The sequence below is a fragment of the Mercurialis annua genome, linkage group LG8 (assembly GCF_937616625.2).
Source record: "Mercurialis annua linkage group LG8, ddMerAnnu1.2, whole genome shotgun sequence".
NCBI lineage: Eukaryota > Viridiplantae > Streptophyta > Magnoliopsida > Malpighiales > Euphorbiaceae > Mercurialis > Mercurialis annua.
The window spans coordinates 16,420,255-16,437,093 of NC_065577.1; the positions used below are offsets into that span (position 1 = coordinate 16,420,255).

The following is a 16,839-nucleotide window of genomic DNA, read 5'->3' on the forward strand; positions in this document are numbered from 1 at the left end:
AAGAGTTTAAAACAGTTGACTAGTTTAAATAACCTAAAAACCTCCGAGGAATTAAAGAATCGGAGATGAACCAAGCTTTCAAATTATAAACCTGGAAATTAGGAAAACAACGGGGTTAGATATACTAAGATGAGTTCATAATGCTATTTATATTTATTAAGATTAAAACCCTTAAAATCAAATCCTTTTATACTGATATACTTATATATTTGATTATGGAATACAGTAATGAAATAAAATCCCAAAGTATAACTCAAAGTAGATGGGAACAAATCCTCATCGATCCCAAAATAAGCCAGACATATATTCAACCAATCCCAAAGTATTTACCGGTGCACACAGTCTCGATACTCGCCTATTGAGTAGCTCATTCCACTCCAGATCCATAATCACTAAAACAGTTCGAAAACATTAATAATACTAAAATAATATGTGTTACTTAATAAAGCGGTAAATAGCACTACAAACGCACTGCTTGCGTATCCACGTGATAACCTTGGCAAGCAAGCTAACCCTGCGTAGCCTCCGAAGCATGAGCAGACGACGGGTCTAAAAATAAGATACAAGTTAAAATCATACAACCCCTAACTCTAAGAATACTAGACTCCATATAGGACTAGCATCTTGAACACAACCAAAGTACAACCCAAGTAAGGTAAACATGCATGTACCAAACAAACCAAACAATTCATACCATTCACTTTAAACAATTTAGGAAAGTTAGCTTAGATGAATACTTATCCTTAAAAACAAAACTGAAGTCCTTTTCATAACTTAAATAGTTCTTTTAAACCAAAGAGTTTTTGAATGTAGTGTGTTAGCCTTAACAGCAATGTAGCTCAACACAACATGATGGGCGACACAAGTCTAACCCGACCCAACTATAAGTCAAAGTGAAAATCAGACTTTAACAACAATCCTTAAATAAAACCAAAGTCATTTGAAAATAAGAATTCAATCCACAACTTAACAATGCCAACCTTAGAAGCAATAAGCCACCAATCTTGCCAACAGTACTTGGCAAGTTTCACCCAAAGTATACATTAGTTAAAAATGCCATTTTAAATGCAATCAATAGAATTTAAACACCTTTTAAAGGTTTAAACTCAAATCTGAAATATTAACTTAGATAGCCATAAAACCTTTGTAAAGTTCACCATAACTTATATATCATTTCAACCATCGATTACCAAACAACATAAGATAAAACTAACACTTTATAAATGTCCAAAATAGTTTATAAAATATATTTCCAGCCATTAACAATTTGATCAAAACCAAAATTAAGTCAAAGCACTCAAATAATCAAATTTGACAATTTTGCCGAAAATTGCCTGAAATAGCCAAACGATTTAAAACCAACAATCGATGAATCAAAGTATGTTACTACTGATTTAAAAACACCACAATATCATATAGAAAATATTAGACTAGTAGGTATAGTATTTAAAAATCATTTTGCAATTAAAGCATTTTACTTTCATAAAATTGACAATTTCGCAAATCATATAGATTTTATACAACAATCTTAATTCCAGTTCCCATATTCGAATTCAAACTCTTTAAATCAGTAGCTATAGATGAGCAACATAAAAATATTATGCCAAAATCAGATTTAACGTTATATACAATTCGCTAAGTGAATCCATAACGCAAAAAGCTGGAAAACGCATAATCATCGCTTAAATCATGCTAAACCAATTCCAATCATCATAAATCAGAAAATAATCATACTAAACTCCATTTTAAACATATATATCATATCATAAACCTCAGACCATCAAACATAAGGTTTTAATCCTCAAAACGCCCTAAAACATGCAATTCTACGCATATAACATGAACAACAATAACCCAATACAAAAGAGATGGAAATCATTACCTAAATATGACAAATGAGATGATAAGAGAGGTATTGGACCAAGGTATGAAGGTCGAGATCAAATTCAATTGATTCACCAAACCAGCAATGAAGAACCGTCACGCACAAATCGCTTAGATCTTGCAAAAGGAATGTAAAATCATGTTTTAAATGTATGGAACCGAGTTAGGTCATGAGAGATTGATAGAAACTGATATTTTTAGTGTATATACTCGTTTTAGGGTTTAGGAGTCAAAAGGAGGCGGTTTAGGTCGAGTTAGGGGTCTATTTATAGACTTCACAAAAGATGGCAGCTCCCGCGACACTAAGGTCGCGCCTGCGATATCCATAAACAATCTTAACCGACCAATTTTTCGTAAATCCTCTTAGAAACAACATATCCAAACTGTGTCTCGATCTGACGGTGCAATTGGAAGATATGAGCGTTTTACTAAATTATGGAAGATATGCAAAGCACTCGTCGAACACACCTACCGTAATTACCCGGAAACGAATCAAATCAACATTGAATACCCGCACGACACATGTGACATATACAAGATACAAAACCAAGCTCAATCAAGGTGTCACAATTCAAAAACCAATCTGAACAAATCCTAAATCAAGTCGAAAACAAGATCTAACATCAATACAAAGGTTATGCACACCAAACCAAGATTTCAAAGAGTCAAACCACCAAAGATAAACCCAAAACACATCAGAAAGTTCACCGGAACAAGCCGGAAAAACATGGGGTATTACAACTATATATAACAAATTTAATTAACACTAACCTTCATACAAGCGAGAGCAGAGAACACTCCTAGAGTGGTACTTTTGTTTTAAACTGATTAACACTATGATCCTAAGTCCCAATAAAGAGCTTCCGCTTAAATAAAAGTAAAGTCAAATATTGAATAAGAAGGTAATCAATATTACAGCCAACTATTCGAACCAATATCTATATTCATTTCTCTCATGTTCACACCCAACAAAGAACTCAATAGTTAATCTCATAAATCCAAACAAAAGATTTTTATTTATGAAAAAAATTTATTATCTTTAAAAATATCCAACATTGTGCTTTATACTAGTAATTTTCTATTTTAAAAGATTTTTGAATCTCATTTTGTTAGTAAGTAATTTTTATATTACAATTTTATCATCAAGTAGTTTTTATGCTTATCGCATGGGTAATAACTGTATCACGCTCATCAGTTTTACGCTGTTTATCAATTTTATCACGTATTATTTTTAAAAATTTATCACGGATTTTTATTTAAATTTGTCCAGTTTCAGACAATGATAAATTTTTGATAAAATTGAAAATGGTCGGTTTTATATGACAATTTTTAGAAAACATGATTAAATTTAAAATAAGTGTAAGACTCATGATTTTATAAAGGGGTTACTTCTTTAAAAAATCACGAACTTCACACGAAATTTCATTTTAATCATGATTTTTAAAAGTTATCATTTAAAGGCACGAACTTTCATTTTATTTCAAATCTATCATCAAATTAAAATTCGGTGTATTTTATCTGACTAAAAATTCCTAATCCTAGATACTCTAACTGAAAGATAATAAAGTTTGATGTTGATTAATAAATTGGGTCTTTCATTAATGGTTTAGTGAAGAATTTAGTCAATAAAAATACACTGAAATGATGAATTTGAAACAATATGAAAGTTCATGCCTTTAAATGGCAACTTTTAAAGGTCATGATTAAAATGAAAATTCGTGTAAAGTTCGTGATTTTTTTTAGGAATTAACCCTTTTGTAAAAAATTAATTCTAAATAAATTCAATTTAAGTAGGTCACAATAAAATGTTTGATAAATTAAAACTAGTACTAATTAATTTCCGCTAACTTCCGCTAACATCTAACCTAGTGTAATTCTGATAAAAAAAATAAAATAAATTTGGGCAGCTATTATAATAATTGCCAATTGCATGGAACCTTTTAAATTATGAATTTTTATTTTTAAACTAAGAAAAAATGACCTTACAAGTCCTTATTGCAGCACTGTTTCTGATTATTTACCATTACATATTTACAGGTATACAACCTTTTGTAACTCTATTTCATTGGGATTTACCACAAGCTCTTGAAGACGAATATGGTGGCTTTTTAAGCCCCCTCATTGTGTAAGTCAACAAAAAAACATAAAAATGAAAATATTCTTAAGCACAAAATTACTGATATAGATTTAATGAGGCAGTATAATGTTCAAAATTATGATAGCTGATTAAACAATCGCTATAAATCGAATAATTTATTATTTTTCTATCCGAATGATAGATAATTTTGAAGAGAAATTAAATCTTTATTGATTTATCAAAAGTTGGTTACAAACTAAATCCAAGATGCTTTATATACATTTAGCATTTGGATGGAATATTCTAAAGATACTTATTCTGTTAAAATAACTACCTTATTTAACAGAATAAATTGACACTGTTAACAACTAACTAACTCACTATCTTATAAGCTAAGTAATCTCAGCTACATGCTTTTCTTGTGAATCTGTTGCTCCTTGTTGCATGTGCAACATGCTTGCCTCATGTTGCTAACCTGGTTGCTTATGTAGCTGTTTCTGTAACATGTTTAACACATGCGCTGGATTCAAAGTGTGCACAGGTTTATACTTTCCGTCCTCTAGTTCTGTTCAATTACAGGGTTTTACTGACTCTGATTGGGCAACTAGCAAGGATAGTAGAAGATCCATCTCAGGAATGTGTGTGTTTCTTGGCACTTCATTAATCTGCTGGAGATCAAAGAAGCAAGTAAAGAAGCTTTATCTAGAAACTGAGAAAGTTGCTGAATAGCAAATGTAATATCTTGTCTGCTATTGCACAAGTAAAGAAGCTTTCCAACTAGTCTTCTGTATTGTGCATTATCTGATAAGAGTGGACTATCATCAATGGACAATCTTGTGCTGTTAAGCATGGGAGTAGGTGCAGGTTTAGCTCCTAAGAGTCCAGTTTCTGTTAACAAATCCAGAGAATACTTCCTTTGACATAAACTGATCCCCTTTTCCGATCTGGCAACCTCAAATCCTAAGAAGTGTTTAGGAACTCCTAAGTCTTTGATTGAGAACTGAGCATGGAGAAAACTCTTTATTTGTTGCACTGCAGGTAAATCATTGCTTGCAATGATCACATCATCAATATAGATTAACAAGGCCAAGAACCCATGATCAGTATGTTTAATGAATAATGATGGATCAGATGCTGCAACTATAAAACCCTGAAGTATGAGGGCCTGAGTTAGTTTGGCATTCCATTGCCTACTAGCCTGTTTGAGACCATACAAAGACTTCTGTAATTGATAGACTTAGCCAGGATTTGCAGTTTAAAACCAGGAGGCAATTTCATGTAGACCTCTTCAATTAAGTCTCCATAAAGGAAGGCATTATTGATGTCTAGCTGGAAGAGATTCCATTTATATATAGAATCAAGAGCCAGAAGAGTTCTTACTGTTGTCATTTTGGCAACTGGTGAGAATTTTCCTGGTAATCTATGCCTTCTTGCTGTGTAAAACCTTTAGCTACTAACCTAGCCTTGCATCTCTCTACTGAACCATCATCTCTATACTTGATTTTGTACACCCATTTGCAGCCAATTGGATGTTTACCAGCAGGTATATCTGTTACTTTCCATGTTTGATTGTTGTCTAAAGCAGTTAGCTCAGCTTGCATTGCTTCTTTCCAACAATCAAATTTGATAGCCTCATTGTAATTCATTGGCTCTTTCATGTCAGAAATAGCTACAGAATATGAATGATGTGATGCTGATAGTGCATCATAAGATAAAACTTTATCCAGAGTGTGAGGAGTAGTTCTGTGTGATGCTGCATTAACTTTTTTTGTAGGTATTTGAAGAGTATAGTCCTTGAGATGGGAAGGAAGGGTGTGGGTTCTAGAAGATCTCCTGAGTGTTGAAAAATCTTGTTCAGTAAAGACTGAAGGGGGGGCTTGAAGGTTAGTAGTTACTTGCTGATTTTGGTTTAAAGACCAAGGACTATTAAGAGAAGGATAAAATTGTTGTATCAATGATATCAGGATTCACAATAGTAGAAGCAAGCATATCAAAAATAAGGGGTGTAGGATAATTGGGCAACTTAGAAAGACTCTAGACCAAATTATCTTGAGATTTTGAAAAAGGAAATACTGTTTCATGAAAAATGACATCTCTAGAAATGAAAAGAAAAACTGTTTTGTATTTAAATCAAACATCTTGTAACCTTTAATGCCTTGTTGAAACCTAAGAAAACACATTTAATTTCTCTTGAATCAAATTTTGATTTGTGAGAAAGAAAATTGGTAGCAAAAGCTAAACAGCCAAATACCTTTAGATGAGAGTGGATTCTGTATTGTGCATTATCTGATAAGAGTGGACTATCATCAATGGACAATCTTGTGCTGTTAAGCATGGGAGTAGGTGCAGGTTTAGCTCCTAAGAGTCCAGTTTCTGTTAACAAATCCAGAGAATACTTCCTTAGACATAAATTGATCCCCTTTTCTGATCTGGCAACCTCAAATCCTAAGAAGTATTTAGGAACTCCTAAGTCTTTGATTGAGAACTGAGCATGGAGAAAACTCTTTATGTGTTGCACTGCAGGTAAATCATTGCTTGCAATGATCACATCATCAACATAGATTAACAAGGCCAAGAACCCATGATCAGTATGTTTAGTGAATAATGATGGATCAGATGCTGCAACTGTAAAACCCTGAAGTATGAGGGCCTGAGTTAGTTTGGCATTCCATTGCCTACTAGCCTGTTTGAGACCATACAAAGACTTCTGTAATTGACAGACTTGGCCATGATTTGCAGTTTAAAACCAGGAGGCAATTTCATGTAGACCTCTTCATTTAAGTCTCCATAAAGGAAGGCATTATTGATGTCTAGCTGGAAGAGATGCCATTTATATATAGAAGCAAGAGCCAGAAGAGTTCTTACTGTTGTCATTTTGGCAACTGGTGAGAATGTTTCCTGGTAATCTATGCCTTCTTGCTGTGTAAAACCTTTAGCTACTAACCTAGCCTTGCATCTCTCTACTGAACCATCAGCTCTATACTTGATTTTGTACACCCATTTGCAGCCAATTGGATGTTTACCAGCAGGTATATCTGTTACTTTCCATGTTTGATTGTTGTCTAAAGCAGTTAGCTCAGCTTACATTGCTTCTTTCCAACAATCAAATTTGATAGCCTCATTGTAATTCATTGGCTCTTTCATGTCAGAAATAGCTACAGAATATGAATGATGTGATGCTGATAGTGCATCATAAGATAAAACTTTATCCAGAGTGTGAGGAGTAGTTCTGTGTGATGCTGCATTAACTTTTTTTGTAGGTATTTGAAGAGTATAGTCCTTGAGATGGGAAGGAAGGGTGTGGGTTCTAGAAAATCTCCTGAGTGTTGAAAAATCTTGTTCAGTAAAGACTGAAGGGGGGGCTTGAAGGTTAGTAGTCACTTGCTGATTTTGGTTTAAAGACCAAGGACTATTAAGAGAAGGTATAATTGTTGTATCAATGATATCAGGATTCACAATAGTAGAAGCAAGCATATCAAAAATAAGGGGTGTAGGATAATTGGGCAACTTAGAAAGATTCTAGACCAAATTATCTTGAGATTTTGAAAAAGGAAATACTGTTTCATGAAAAATGACGTCTCTAGAAATGAAAAGAAAAACTGTTTTGTATTTAAATCAAACATTTTGTAACCTTTAATGCCTTGTTGAAAACCTAAGAAAACACATTTAATTTCTCTTGAATCAAATTTTGATTTGTGAGAAAGAAGATTGGTAGCAAAAGCTAAACAGCCAAATACCTTTAGATGAGAATACTGAGAATGTTTTTTATAGAGTTTGTAGAAAGGAGTTGTATTTGAGAGTAGAGGAGTAGGATTTCTGTTTATCAGATAGACAGGATGTAAAACACAATCTGGCCAAAGATACAAAGGAATAGAAGATTGGAAGAAAAGTGCTCTTGCTACATTTAAAATATGTTGGTGTTTTCTTTCTACAATGATGTTTTGCTGAGGTGTGTAAACACAAGATTTTTGATGTAAAATTCCATTTTCGAGGAAGAAATTTGTCATGTCAAATTCCACACCATAATCTGTTTGAAATTGAGTCTGCACATAAGTGCAGAAATTCTGAATGTCAGTTCTGGTTTCTACTTTTGATTTTAGCAAAAAAATCCAAGTATATGTACTATGATCATCTACCAGAGTTAAAAATTACTTAAAACCTTTAAGAGAAACACCCTGACATGGTCCCCACAAATCAACATAAAGAAGATAAAAAATTCCATTAGTAAATGAATCACTTACAGGAAAAGGTAAGCGTTTTTGCTTAGAGAAGTGACAAGCATCACATACATCAGCAGCAGTACATGATATAGAGAAATCAATGTTTTGTAAAAGTTTTAGTCTAGGATTTGATAAATGCCCTAGTCTGAGATGCCATAAGTTGGTTGAAACATCTTTTGAAGAAACAGCATTGCAAAGAGTTTTAAAATCAATCTCTAGATGATAAAGTCCATTTGTCTTTTTAGCTAGTCCAATCATCCTCCATTCGTGAATTTCCTGAATGAAACAATGGTTAAAATGAAAGATTAAACACATATGAGCATCATTAGTAAGTTTACTTGCAGAAATTAAATTGAAACTGAATACAGGCACATATAACACATCTTTAAGTGTTAATGATTCTGTAAGTCTCACACTTCCAATATGAGTGACATCTACTTGTTGTCCATGGTAGATTCACTTTAACTCCTTTGACAAGTTTGCAATTATCAAACAAATCATAAGAACAAATTATATGATCTGTTGCTCCAGGGTCTATGATCCACTGGTTATGAATGTTTTTGACACAATGAAAGCAATTATGAATAGTGTTACCTGCACTGTAGTCTGGCTTAAAAGTAGCAGATAGTGTATTCACATGACTATTTGAGTTCCCTCCTGCATTTCCATCTTGCTGTATCATGGCCATTATCTTTGCATACTGATTAGCTGTAAATGAAATGAAATGTTGTTCTGTTCTATTCTTGCATTTTCAGGTTGAAAATTACCAGGATAACTATGTGAATAACAAGTGGTGTTATCATTTTGAGCTGTCATGTTAATCTGTTTGTTCCTAAACTGATAACCAGGAGAGTAGCCATGCTTTTTATAGCATATATCAATTGTGTAGTTATGAAACCCACAGAAAGTACAAGTAGGCTTTTAAAGCTATTGTAATTTCCTTCCTTCATGAACTGAGGTTCAGGTCCATTTCCCAAAATTCCTTTTCCCTTGACAAAGAAGGCACTAGAATCATTTGCATTAGAAGATTAAGCATCATTGCTTTCTGAATTACTCATTCCTTTTGTAAAAAAAACTTTAGAATCAGTTACACCGGTCTGACTTAGTCCCAATTGCCTTTCAAATTCAAGAACTAAAGAAAACACTTTGTTGATGGCAGGTAAAGGCTCAGTCATAGAAATATGAGACCTAATCTGAGCAAAATTCTCATTCAATCCTTTGAGAAACTTTATAACATGATCATCTTGATGATAACTTTTAATTCTATTTGACACTCCACAAGCACATCTAGTTAGACAAATACAACTAGGAATAGGCCTTAAGCCTGTCAATTCATCCCATATAATTTTGAGTGCTGTAAAATACTCACTAACAGACAGATTATTCTGCTTTAAAGCATAGATTTCTTCATAAAGATCACCAATTCTGGTTGCATCACCTTGAGAATACCTTTCTCTCAAATCATTCCATATGTCTATTGCATTATCAATACCAGATAGACTTTGAGTTATGGTTGCAGAAACTGACCTGTTTAGCCATGAAACAACCATTGTATTGCACTTCTCTCATACTTCGTACATCTGATCAGTTCTAGCTGGAATAGGTATCGATCCATCAACAAATTTGAATTTGTTTTTGGATAATAAAGAGATTCTCATTTGTCTTGACTAGGTGTGGAGATTTCCATCAACAAGCAAGTTAGTTACTAGAATGAGTGAAGGATTTTCACTAGGATGTAGAAAATATAGACTGGACATAGTTTCCTCGGGCCTAACATCACGATTGACATTATTAGCCATGATTAAAGCTCAAAACAGACGAATTTTAAGGAAGAAGAAGAAGATTATCAAAGTTTTATGCGGAAGAAAACAGAGAACTATGCTTTGATACCATGAAGAAATGAAATCTTTATTGATTTATCAAAAGTTGGTTACAAACTAAATCCAAGATACTTTATATACATTTAGCATTGGATGGAATATTCTAAAGATACTTATTATGTTAAAATAACTACCTTATTTAATAGAAAAAATTGACACTATTAACAACTAACTAACTCACTATCTTGTAAGCTAAGTAATCTCAGCTACATGCTTTTCTTGTGAACGTGTTGTTCCTTGTTGCATGTGCAACATGCTTGCCTCATGTTGTTGACCTGGCTGCTTCTGTAACTGTTTCTGTAACATGCTTAACACATGCGCTGGATTTAAAGTGTGCACAGATTGCTGACATGTACAAGACATGGATTGCTGATGCGTAGATCTCATATTAAATTTATAATAAATTATGTTTTTTAAAAATTTAATTTATTTTGACCTAAACTGATATATAATTAAGGATAAATTTATTTATAAAAAATACCACAATTATTTGTATTTAATTTAACAGTATATTTCTATTTTTTTATCATTTTTCTGTCTTTTTAATGCATATTGCTATAATTTAATGAAATTTCATGAATTAGTGATAATAATTTGAATCAAGAAAAATAAAAAAAGTATATATCATCAAGTATAGTTTTTATCAACAGTTTTCGGATTTTACTCTCTCCTCCATCTGTTCTTAAAATTAAAGCAGAATCTATTCTAAAGTCGCTTATACTTACGAAAATACTTTTATTAGATCTTTTTGCTAACAAAAGTGCAAAAGTGTGAAGTAATAAGTAAAACTTATATAAACTTATACTCTCAATTATTCAAATAGTCTACAAACTTCAAATTTATACTCTCAATTATCTCCACCGTGTGTTTTTTTTTGCTAACACTGTTAGTTTTTGCATTCAATACCTGACATAAGAAACGGTGTTAGCTAAAACTCGGATGAGATTTAACCATATTGTGTTACTATTTCAAATTGAGATTTAATGAGGGATAAACTGAGTGGTTTACAAAGTTTAATCTCTGATAAAACACTCTAAAAAATTATTTTGTATTCATAAGATTTAAGGGTATTTGTAAAAGAAATCTCAAATTTTCACATTTTTAACGATTTAATTCCAACATTTAAAACGTTAGAAAACAAATTTCAATTTTGTTTATTTTTTCAATTTATAGCTCCAACTGTTTTCCGGTAACTTTATATATATGTGGGAGTCATATTAGATACATGTATTAGTATTATTAAATTCTAATTTTTTTAAATCAAATAAAATCCTAAATTTTTGCACTTTATAGTTTAAAAAATAAACAAAACTGTCGGAAACTGATTATGGCTACAAATTGCAAAAATAAGAACGGTTCGTAATATTTTAAACGTTAGGATTAAATCACTATAAAGGTGAAACTGTGAAATTTATTCTGCCAATACTCCTAAGATTTGTCTCGGGACTATGCAGCGATGATTTTAGGAAGTACGCAGAAGTTTGCTACGAGGAATTCGGGGATCGAGTGAAGCATTGGATAACAATAAATGAGGCATGGAGTTATAGCAACACAGGCTACAATATGGGGTCATTTGCACCTGGAAGATGTTCTAAATTCATAAATCCAGCATGTGAAGCTGGAGACTCTGCAACTGAACCTTATTTGGTTGCTCACCATTTGTTACTTTCTCATGCCGCAGCTGTTCAACTTTACAAGCATAAATACCAAGTTAGTATATTACTTCCTTCTTATTTTAAACTAATCAAAATTAATTAATTTTAATTGAGTTCAGCTCGAGTTTGAACCATGGACGGAGCCGGGGGGGTTAGTAGTGGCATTAGCCTCCCCAAATTTTTAACTTTTACTCTTTCATCTTTAAGAATTTTTGTTTTTAGCTTTTTTGACCCTTTAGTTTTGTTTTGAAAACTTTTATGCCCCTCCAAGTATCTACTTTTTTCTTTTCTTACCCCTCCAAAATTTAATCCTGCCTTCATCCTGATTCGAACTACTTAAATCAATTGCTGAGTTGAGTTCAATATTACAAATACTCGGTTAAACAGACTCACAAACTCAATCGTATTTTATGTTTTCCATGCTATACATATTTGTTATTTTATCATTATTTTTATATTAAAAATTAATTTTCAATTTTTTTATATATCAAGCCGAATCAATATCATCTTTTACCGATTTCAAAGTCGAACTTCAAAATAAACTTCGATGGATTTCGAATTGAATTTTTAATTTTATAGTGCTTGAGATTTCATCATTCTCTTACTCTAAGAATATCATTTATGCATCCTTAATTAATTTTGATAAATATTGGGAAAATGGAATTGAAATGTGAAGGCATGTCAAAAAGGGAAGATTGGGATGACGCTAGTTTCTCATTGGATGAAACCACTCTCCAAAACTAGAGCTGACCATAAGGCAGCTGAAAGAGCTCTTGATTTCATGTATGGATGGTAAGTGTACATATCATTAAACTTATTTAAATTCTTGGCAAAATATATATTTGGACCCTTATACTATCAAACGGTTTTGAATTGGTCCCTTCACTTTTTGGTCAAATTGAGTCCCCATATATTAATTTTATAGATACTAGGTTCCTCATTTGGGAAAATAAAGTGCGTATAATCTGTGCCTTTAGTGGGATCAGAATAATTTTTTTAATCTTTTTTTTTGTATTAACAAATTTGAAGTTAGATCCCTATATTTTGACTTGTATCATAAGTCAACCTTTTTGACTCAATTGGAAATTTAGTCAATCTTTTTAAAAATTATAAATATATCTCAATCTGAAATCTATCCGATTTTTCAAAAAACAGAAAATTTCGAAAAAAAATTTACACATTTATACGAACGCACAATTAAATCAGTTTTTGAAATTGAATAGATTTTCAGCAAATTTGTCAAATTGGAATAGATTGACATCATTTGAAAGATCTGAATATTTTCAAAAAAATCGAAAAAGTTATTTTTTTAGCACCATTAGAGTTTTTGTTTTTAATAAAAATAAGTCTTTGAATTGATTTTTTTTTTCAGTTCGGCATGACACTATTAATATTTTTAATGACCAAAAAACCAAATGTCTATTAAACTAAAAGTGTAACGACAAGTCAATATAAATTATATATAGTAGAGAGATGAAAATAATAATAATAATAATAATAATAATAATAATAATAATAATAATAATAATAATAATACATAGATTCAAATATGAATTTCTCCTAATTTCTTTGTCAAATTAATAAACTACTCATATATTAATTTTTCATTTTTAGGTTTATGAACCCACTAACATATGGATCATACCCAAGAAGTATGATTAACCTTGTTGGAAATAGATTGCCTAATTTCACCATGGAACAATCTTTGATGGTGAAGGGATCTTTTGATTTTATTGGACTCAATTACTATTCTACATTTTATGCTTATTCTGTGCCCTCTGCCAATAATTCAATCAACATTACTTACTCCACAGATTCCCTTACTAATTTAACAAGTAAGTCTCTTCCTTCATTTAGAGAGAAATTCTAAGTAGACTCAGTTAATCACGTCATTCGGGCACTAAACCTATCATATTTTGACACGTTATTACATAATGGTATTATCGTAATATTACTATTCAAAAATGTAAAAAATATTTAACAAAATTACGATAGTACCACTATTTTAGTGACGTGTTAATGTGATAGGCTAGTACACGAATGACGTAGTAGACCAAATCTACCTAAGAATCTCTCTCATTTATATTCCTCTCTTTCTTTATTTTTGTTATCTAATTAACTAGTAACTTTTTTTTATATAGCTGAGCGAAACGGAATCCCTATTGGACCAACGGTAAATACACAAACGTGAAAATCTATTTTATGATATTTTATTTTTAATTTTTCATAATACAAAAGTTTATTCATCTAAAATTATTCCATCTTTTTAACTTTTTATTTTTATTTTAAAATTTCAAAATCCTCAATTCTACATATTTTTTAATTTTCAATTTTTATTGTATTCATTTTTTGAAATTGGATTTTTCCAGGTGGTAAAATGTTTCTAATAAAATAGTTCAAGTGCATGAAATTGCAGGATGGTTCAGTTTGGATTCATGTATATCCAAAAGGTCTAAGAGATGTTCTTATGTACACAAAGAAAAAGTACAACAATCCAACAATTTATATTACTGAGAATGGTAAGCTAAAATATTGTCCGAGTAAAAGAATTTACGGTTATCAATTATACACTTTTAAAAAAACGATTGTCAACATTTTTTGTAACATTTAGATAACTTAATTAATTTATTTTAAAAATAAAAAGTTACCTATTTATTTCATAGGAATAATGTTAAATAAATTTATAATTTGTACATATTTTTCAATTTAATCACGAACTTTAAAACGTTTCAACTGTATGTAAGAAGTTCATTTTTTTTTCAATTCGATACATATGGTAACACGACGTTCATTCTTTAGTGTGATTTTATTTAGATGGACATCATTTTTGATAGCCACGTCATAATATTATGACCTCGTGTATCGAATTAACAAAAAATAAACTTTATATATACAATTGAGATGTTTTAAAGATCGTGACTAAACTTAGAAAACAAGTATAATTTATGAATCTTTTTAACATTATCCTAATATGAACTTTGCTAACGTGGCTGACAACTGTTTTCCTCTTTTTCAAGCGTTTAATATTTTCTTATGCACCACTATTGAAATGACAAACACTTAGTAACCTACAACAAGTCATATGTACAAGTTTTTATATGAAATGAGCAGGTAATCTTTCATTTTTGAAAAATATTAATCGAATTATCAAAATATTATGAATAAAAGGGTTCTAATTTGTAATTAGAACACGGATTTTGAAACTTGATAATGTTAGTAACCAACTTTTATTTTTTAGTAAATTGATACACCGACCAATCATACAACGACACATGGCGGTACATTACAATGTCCGTATTATTATTTTTTTAGATCGGTGTACCAATTTTTCAAAAAATGAAAATTGATTACTGACGTTGCCAAATTTTAAAGTTTGTGTTATAATTGCAAATTAGAGTAAAGTTGGAAATTTAATTTGCAATTAACCCTAAATAAAACGTTGGTGATCGTTTAGTTGAAAGTGCGTAGTTCCGGGATTGTAATTTTTTGAACCCCTTTGATTATAGAAAACAAATTAAGATTGATGGTGCTTGAATTCTATGCATTCAGGGATTGACCAATTTGATAATGGTACCCTAACAATTCAACAACTCCTTAATGATTCAAACCGGAAAAATTATTTCAAGCGCCATTTAGTGTTCCTTCAAAGAGCCATTAAGTAAGTTCAACTTTTCTTTTTATTATTATATTATTATTATTATTATTATTATTATTATTATGGTTTGCACACAAAACAAAATTATTGAGAAATAGTGGGTAACATTGGCAGGGAAGGTGTTAAAGTAAAGGGTTACTTTGCATGGTCATTATTGGATAATTTTGAATGGGCTGCTGGTTACACTATGAGATATGGAATCAATTTGGTAGATTTCAAGAATGGCTTGAAAAGATACCCCAAGAAATCTGCTATTTGGTTCAATAACTTCTTGCATAAATAGATGAAATACCTCTCCATCAATATATTTGAATTAATAAATTATTGTTATTTAGAAACAGAATTGCTTTATTAGCAATTCTATTAGCATAATGGATACTCAAATAATGAGGATCGATGTTCAAATTCATGCAGTCTTGAAATCTGCAATTTATGTTGTTCCATAATAACCATAACAAAATTAACAGATTATTTAATTTCTCGGCCTTTCATTATTTGCCACCTGTCATTGTTTACTTAGCTAAGCAATCAATTAGTTAGTTACTGAGTGAGCTGTATATCAGCATGTGTGTTGTATGTTTTGCTGAGTCAGCAATTCAGTTTGATTAGCAGATTAGTTTGTTAGAGGCAGTTACTGAACTTCCATGTATATATATTCATGTTAATCATTCAATAAAATTTGCTGAGTTATATTTCATAAAACACAATTTGTGTTATGGTATCAGAGCCATAACTCACTGTTTCTCTCTGAAAAAGAATTTTTTTTTCACTTTCTCAGCAACCAAATAACAGTTTACTCTTTGATATCTTTACAATTTAAACATGTTTTTTGATTCTTTAAATAGCTATTTTAATGGCGAATCTTGCAAGATCAGAAGACTTACCTTCTAGTCCATACTACTTACACCCCAATGAGAATCCATCTCTAGTTCTCACCACTTCTTTGTTAACTGGAAACAACTTTCACTCTTGGTCTAAGTCAATGTGCATGGCTCTTATCTCCAAAAATAAGATTAAGTTTGTAGATGGCACCATTCTAGTACCTGGAAGAGATGACACTGTTTATGATTTTTGAAAACTCTGCAACACTTAAGTGCTCTTATGGCTGATGAGATGTCACCTTCAATATCTCAAAGTGTGATATGGATTGATTATGCTGTAGATCTATGGAATGATCTATACGATAGATTTTCTCAAGTAGGTGCAGTTAGAATTTCTGATCTTCAAAATGAAAATTACTCTCTGAAACAAGGTAACAATTATGTTATTGACTATTTCACTCATTTGAGAAATGTTTGGGTTGAATTGAGCAATCTTAGGCCAATTATTACTTGTCATTGTAGATCTAATTGTGATTGTGGTTTAGTTGAGATTGTGAAAAACTATCATGATCAAGATTTTGTAATTCAGTTTCTTAAAGGTCTATATGATAGGTTTTATGTAGTTAAACCTCAAAATATATTAATGG

General features: G+C 31.3%; 2 protein-coding genes across 4 annotated transcripts in view; one reads left to right on the plus strand and one right to left on the minus strand.

The window, feature by feature from the left end:
• LOC126662297 (beta-glucosidase 12-like) overlaps positions 1-15,872 on the plus strand; it is a 41,233-nt gene extending 25,361 nt beyond the window's left edge. The window contains exons 5-12 of one of the 3 annotated variants that reach the window (XM_050356225.2): positions 3,922-4,009; positions 11,516-11,771; positions 12,393-12,508; positions 13,331-13,551; positions 13,858-13,889; positions 14,133-14,235; positions 15,266-15,374; positions 15,486-15,872. In XM_050356225.2, coding sequence (XP_050212182.1) covers positions 3,922-4,009; positions 11,516-11,771; positions 12,393-12,508; positions 13,331-13,551; positions 13,858-13,889; positions 14,133-14,235; positions 15,266-15,374; positions 15,486-15,654 — 1,094 coding nt within the window. In that variant the 3' untranslated portion in view covers positions 15,655-15,872. Of the gene's footprint in view, positions 1-3,921; positions 4,010-11,515; positions 11,772-12,392; positions 12,509-13,330; positions 13,552-13,857; positions 13,890-14,132; positions 14,236-15,265; positions 15,375-15,469 lie in introns of all 3 variants that reach the window. The other 2 variants (XM_050356227.2, XM_050356226.2) reach the window with 2 other exon arrangements.
• LOC126662298 (uncharacterized) lies at positions 8,090-10,144 on the minus strand. The gene is made up of 2 exons (XM_050356228.2): positions 8,776-10,144; positions 8,090-8,457 (listed from the first exon to the last, which is right to left on the minus strand). The coding sequence occupies exon 1, from the start codon at positions 9,729-9,731 to the stop codon at positions 9,210-9,212; it is 522 nt and encodes a 173-aa protein (XP_050212185.1). The 5' UTR covers positions 9,732-10,144; the 3' UTR covers positions 8,090-8,457; positions 8,776-9,209.
• Positions 15,873-16,839: the final 967 nt, after the last annotated feature.

Bases quoted from the DNA above. Each gene is read 5' to 3' on its own strand.
- LOC126662298 (XM_050356228.2), bottom strand. From the start codon at position 9,731: ATGGTTGTTTCATGGCTAAACAGGTCAGTTTCTGCAACCATAACTCAA.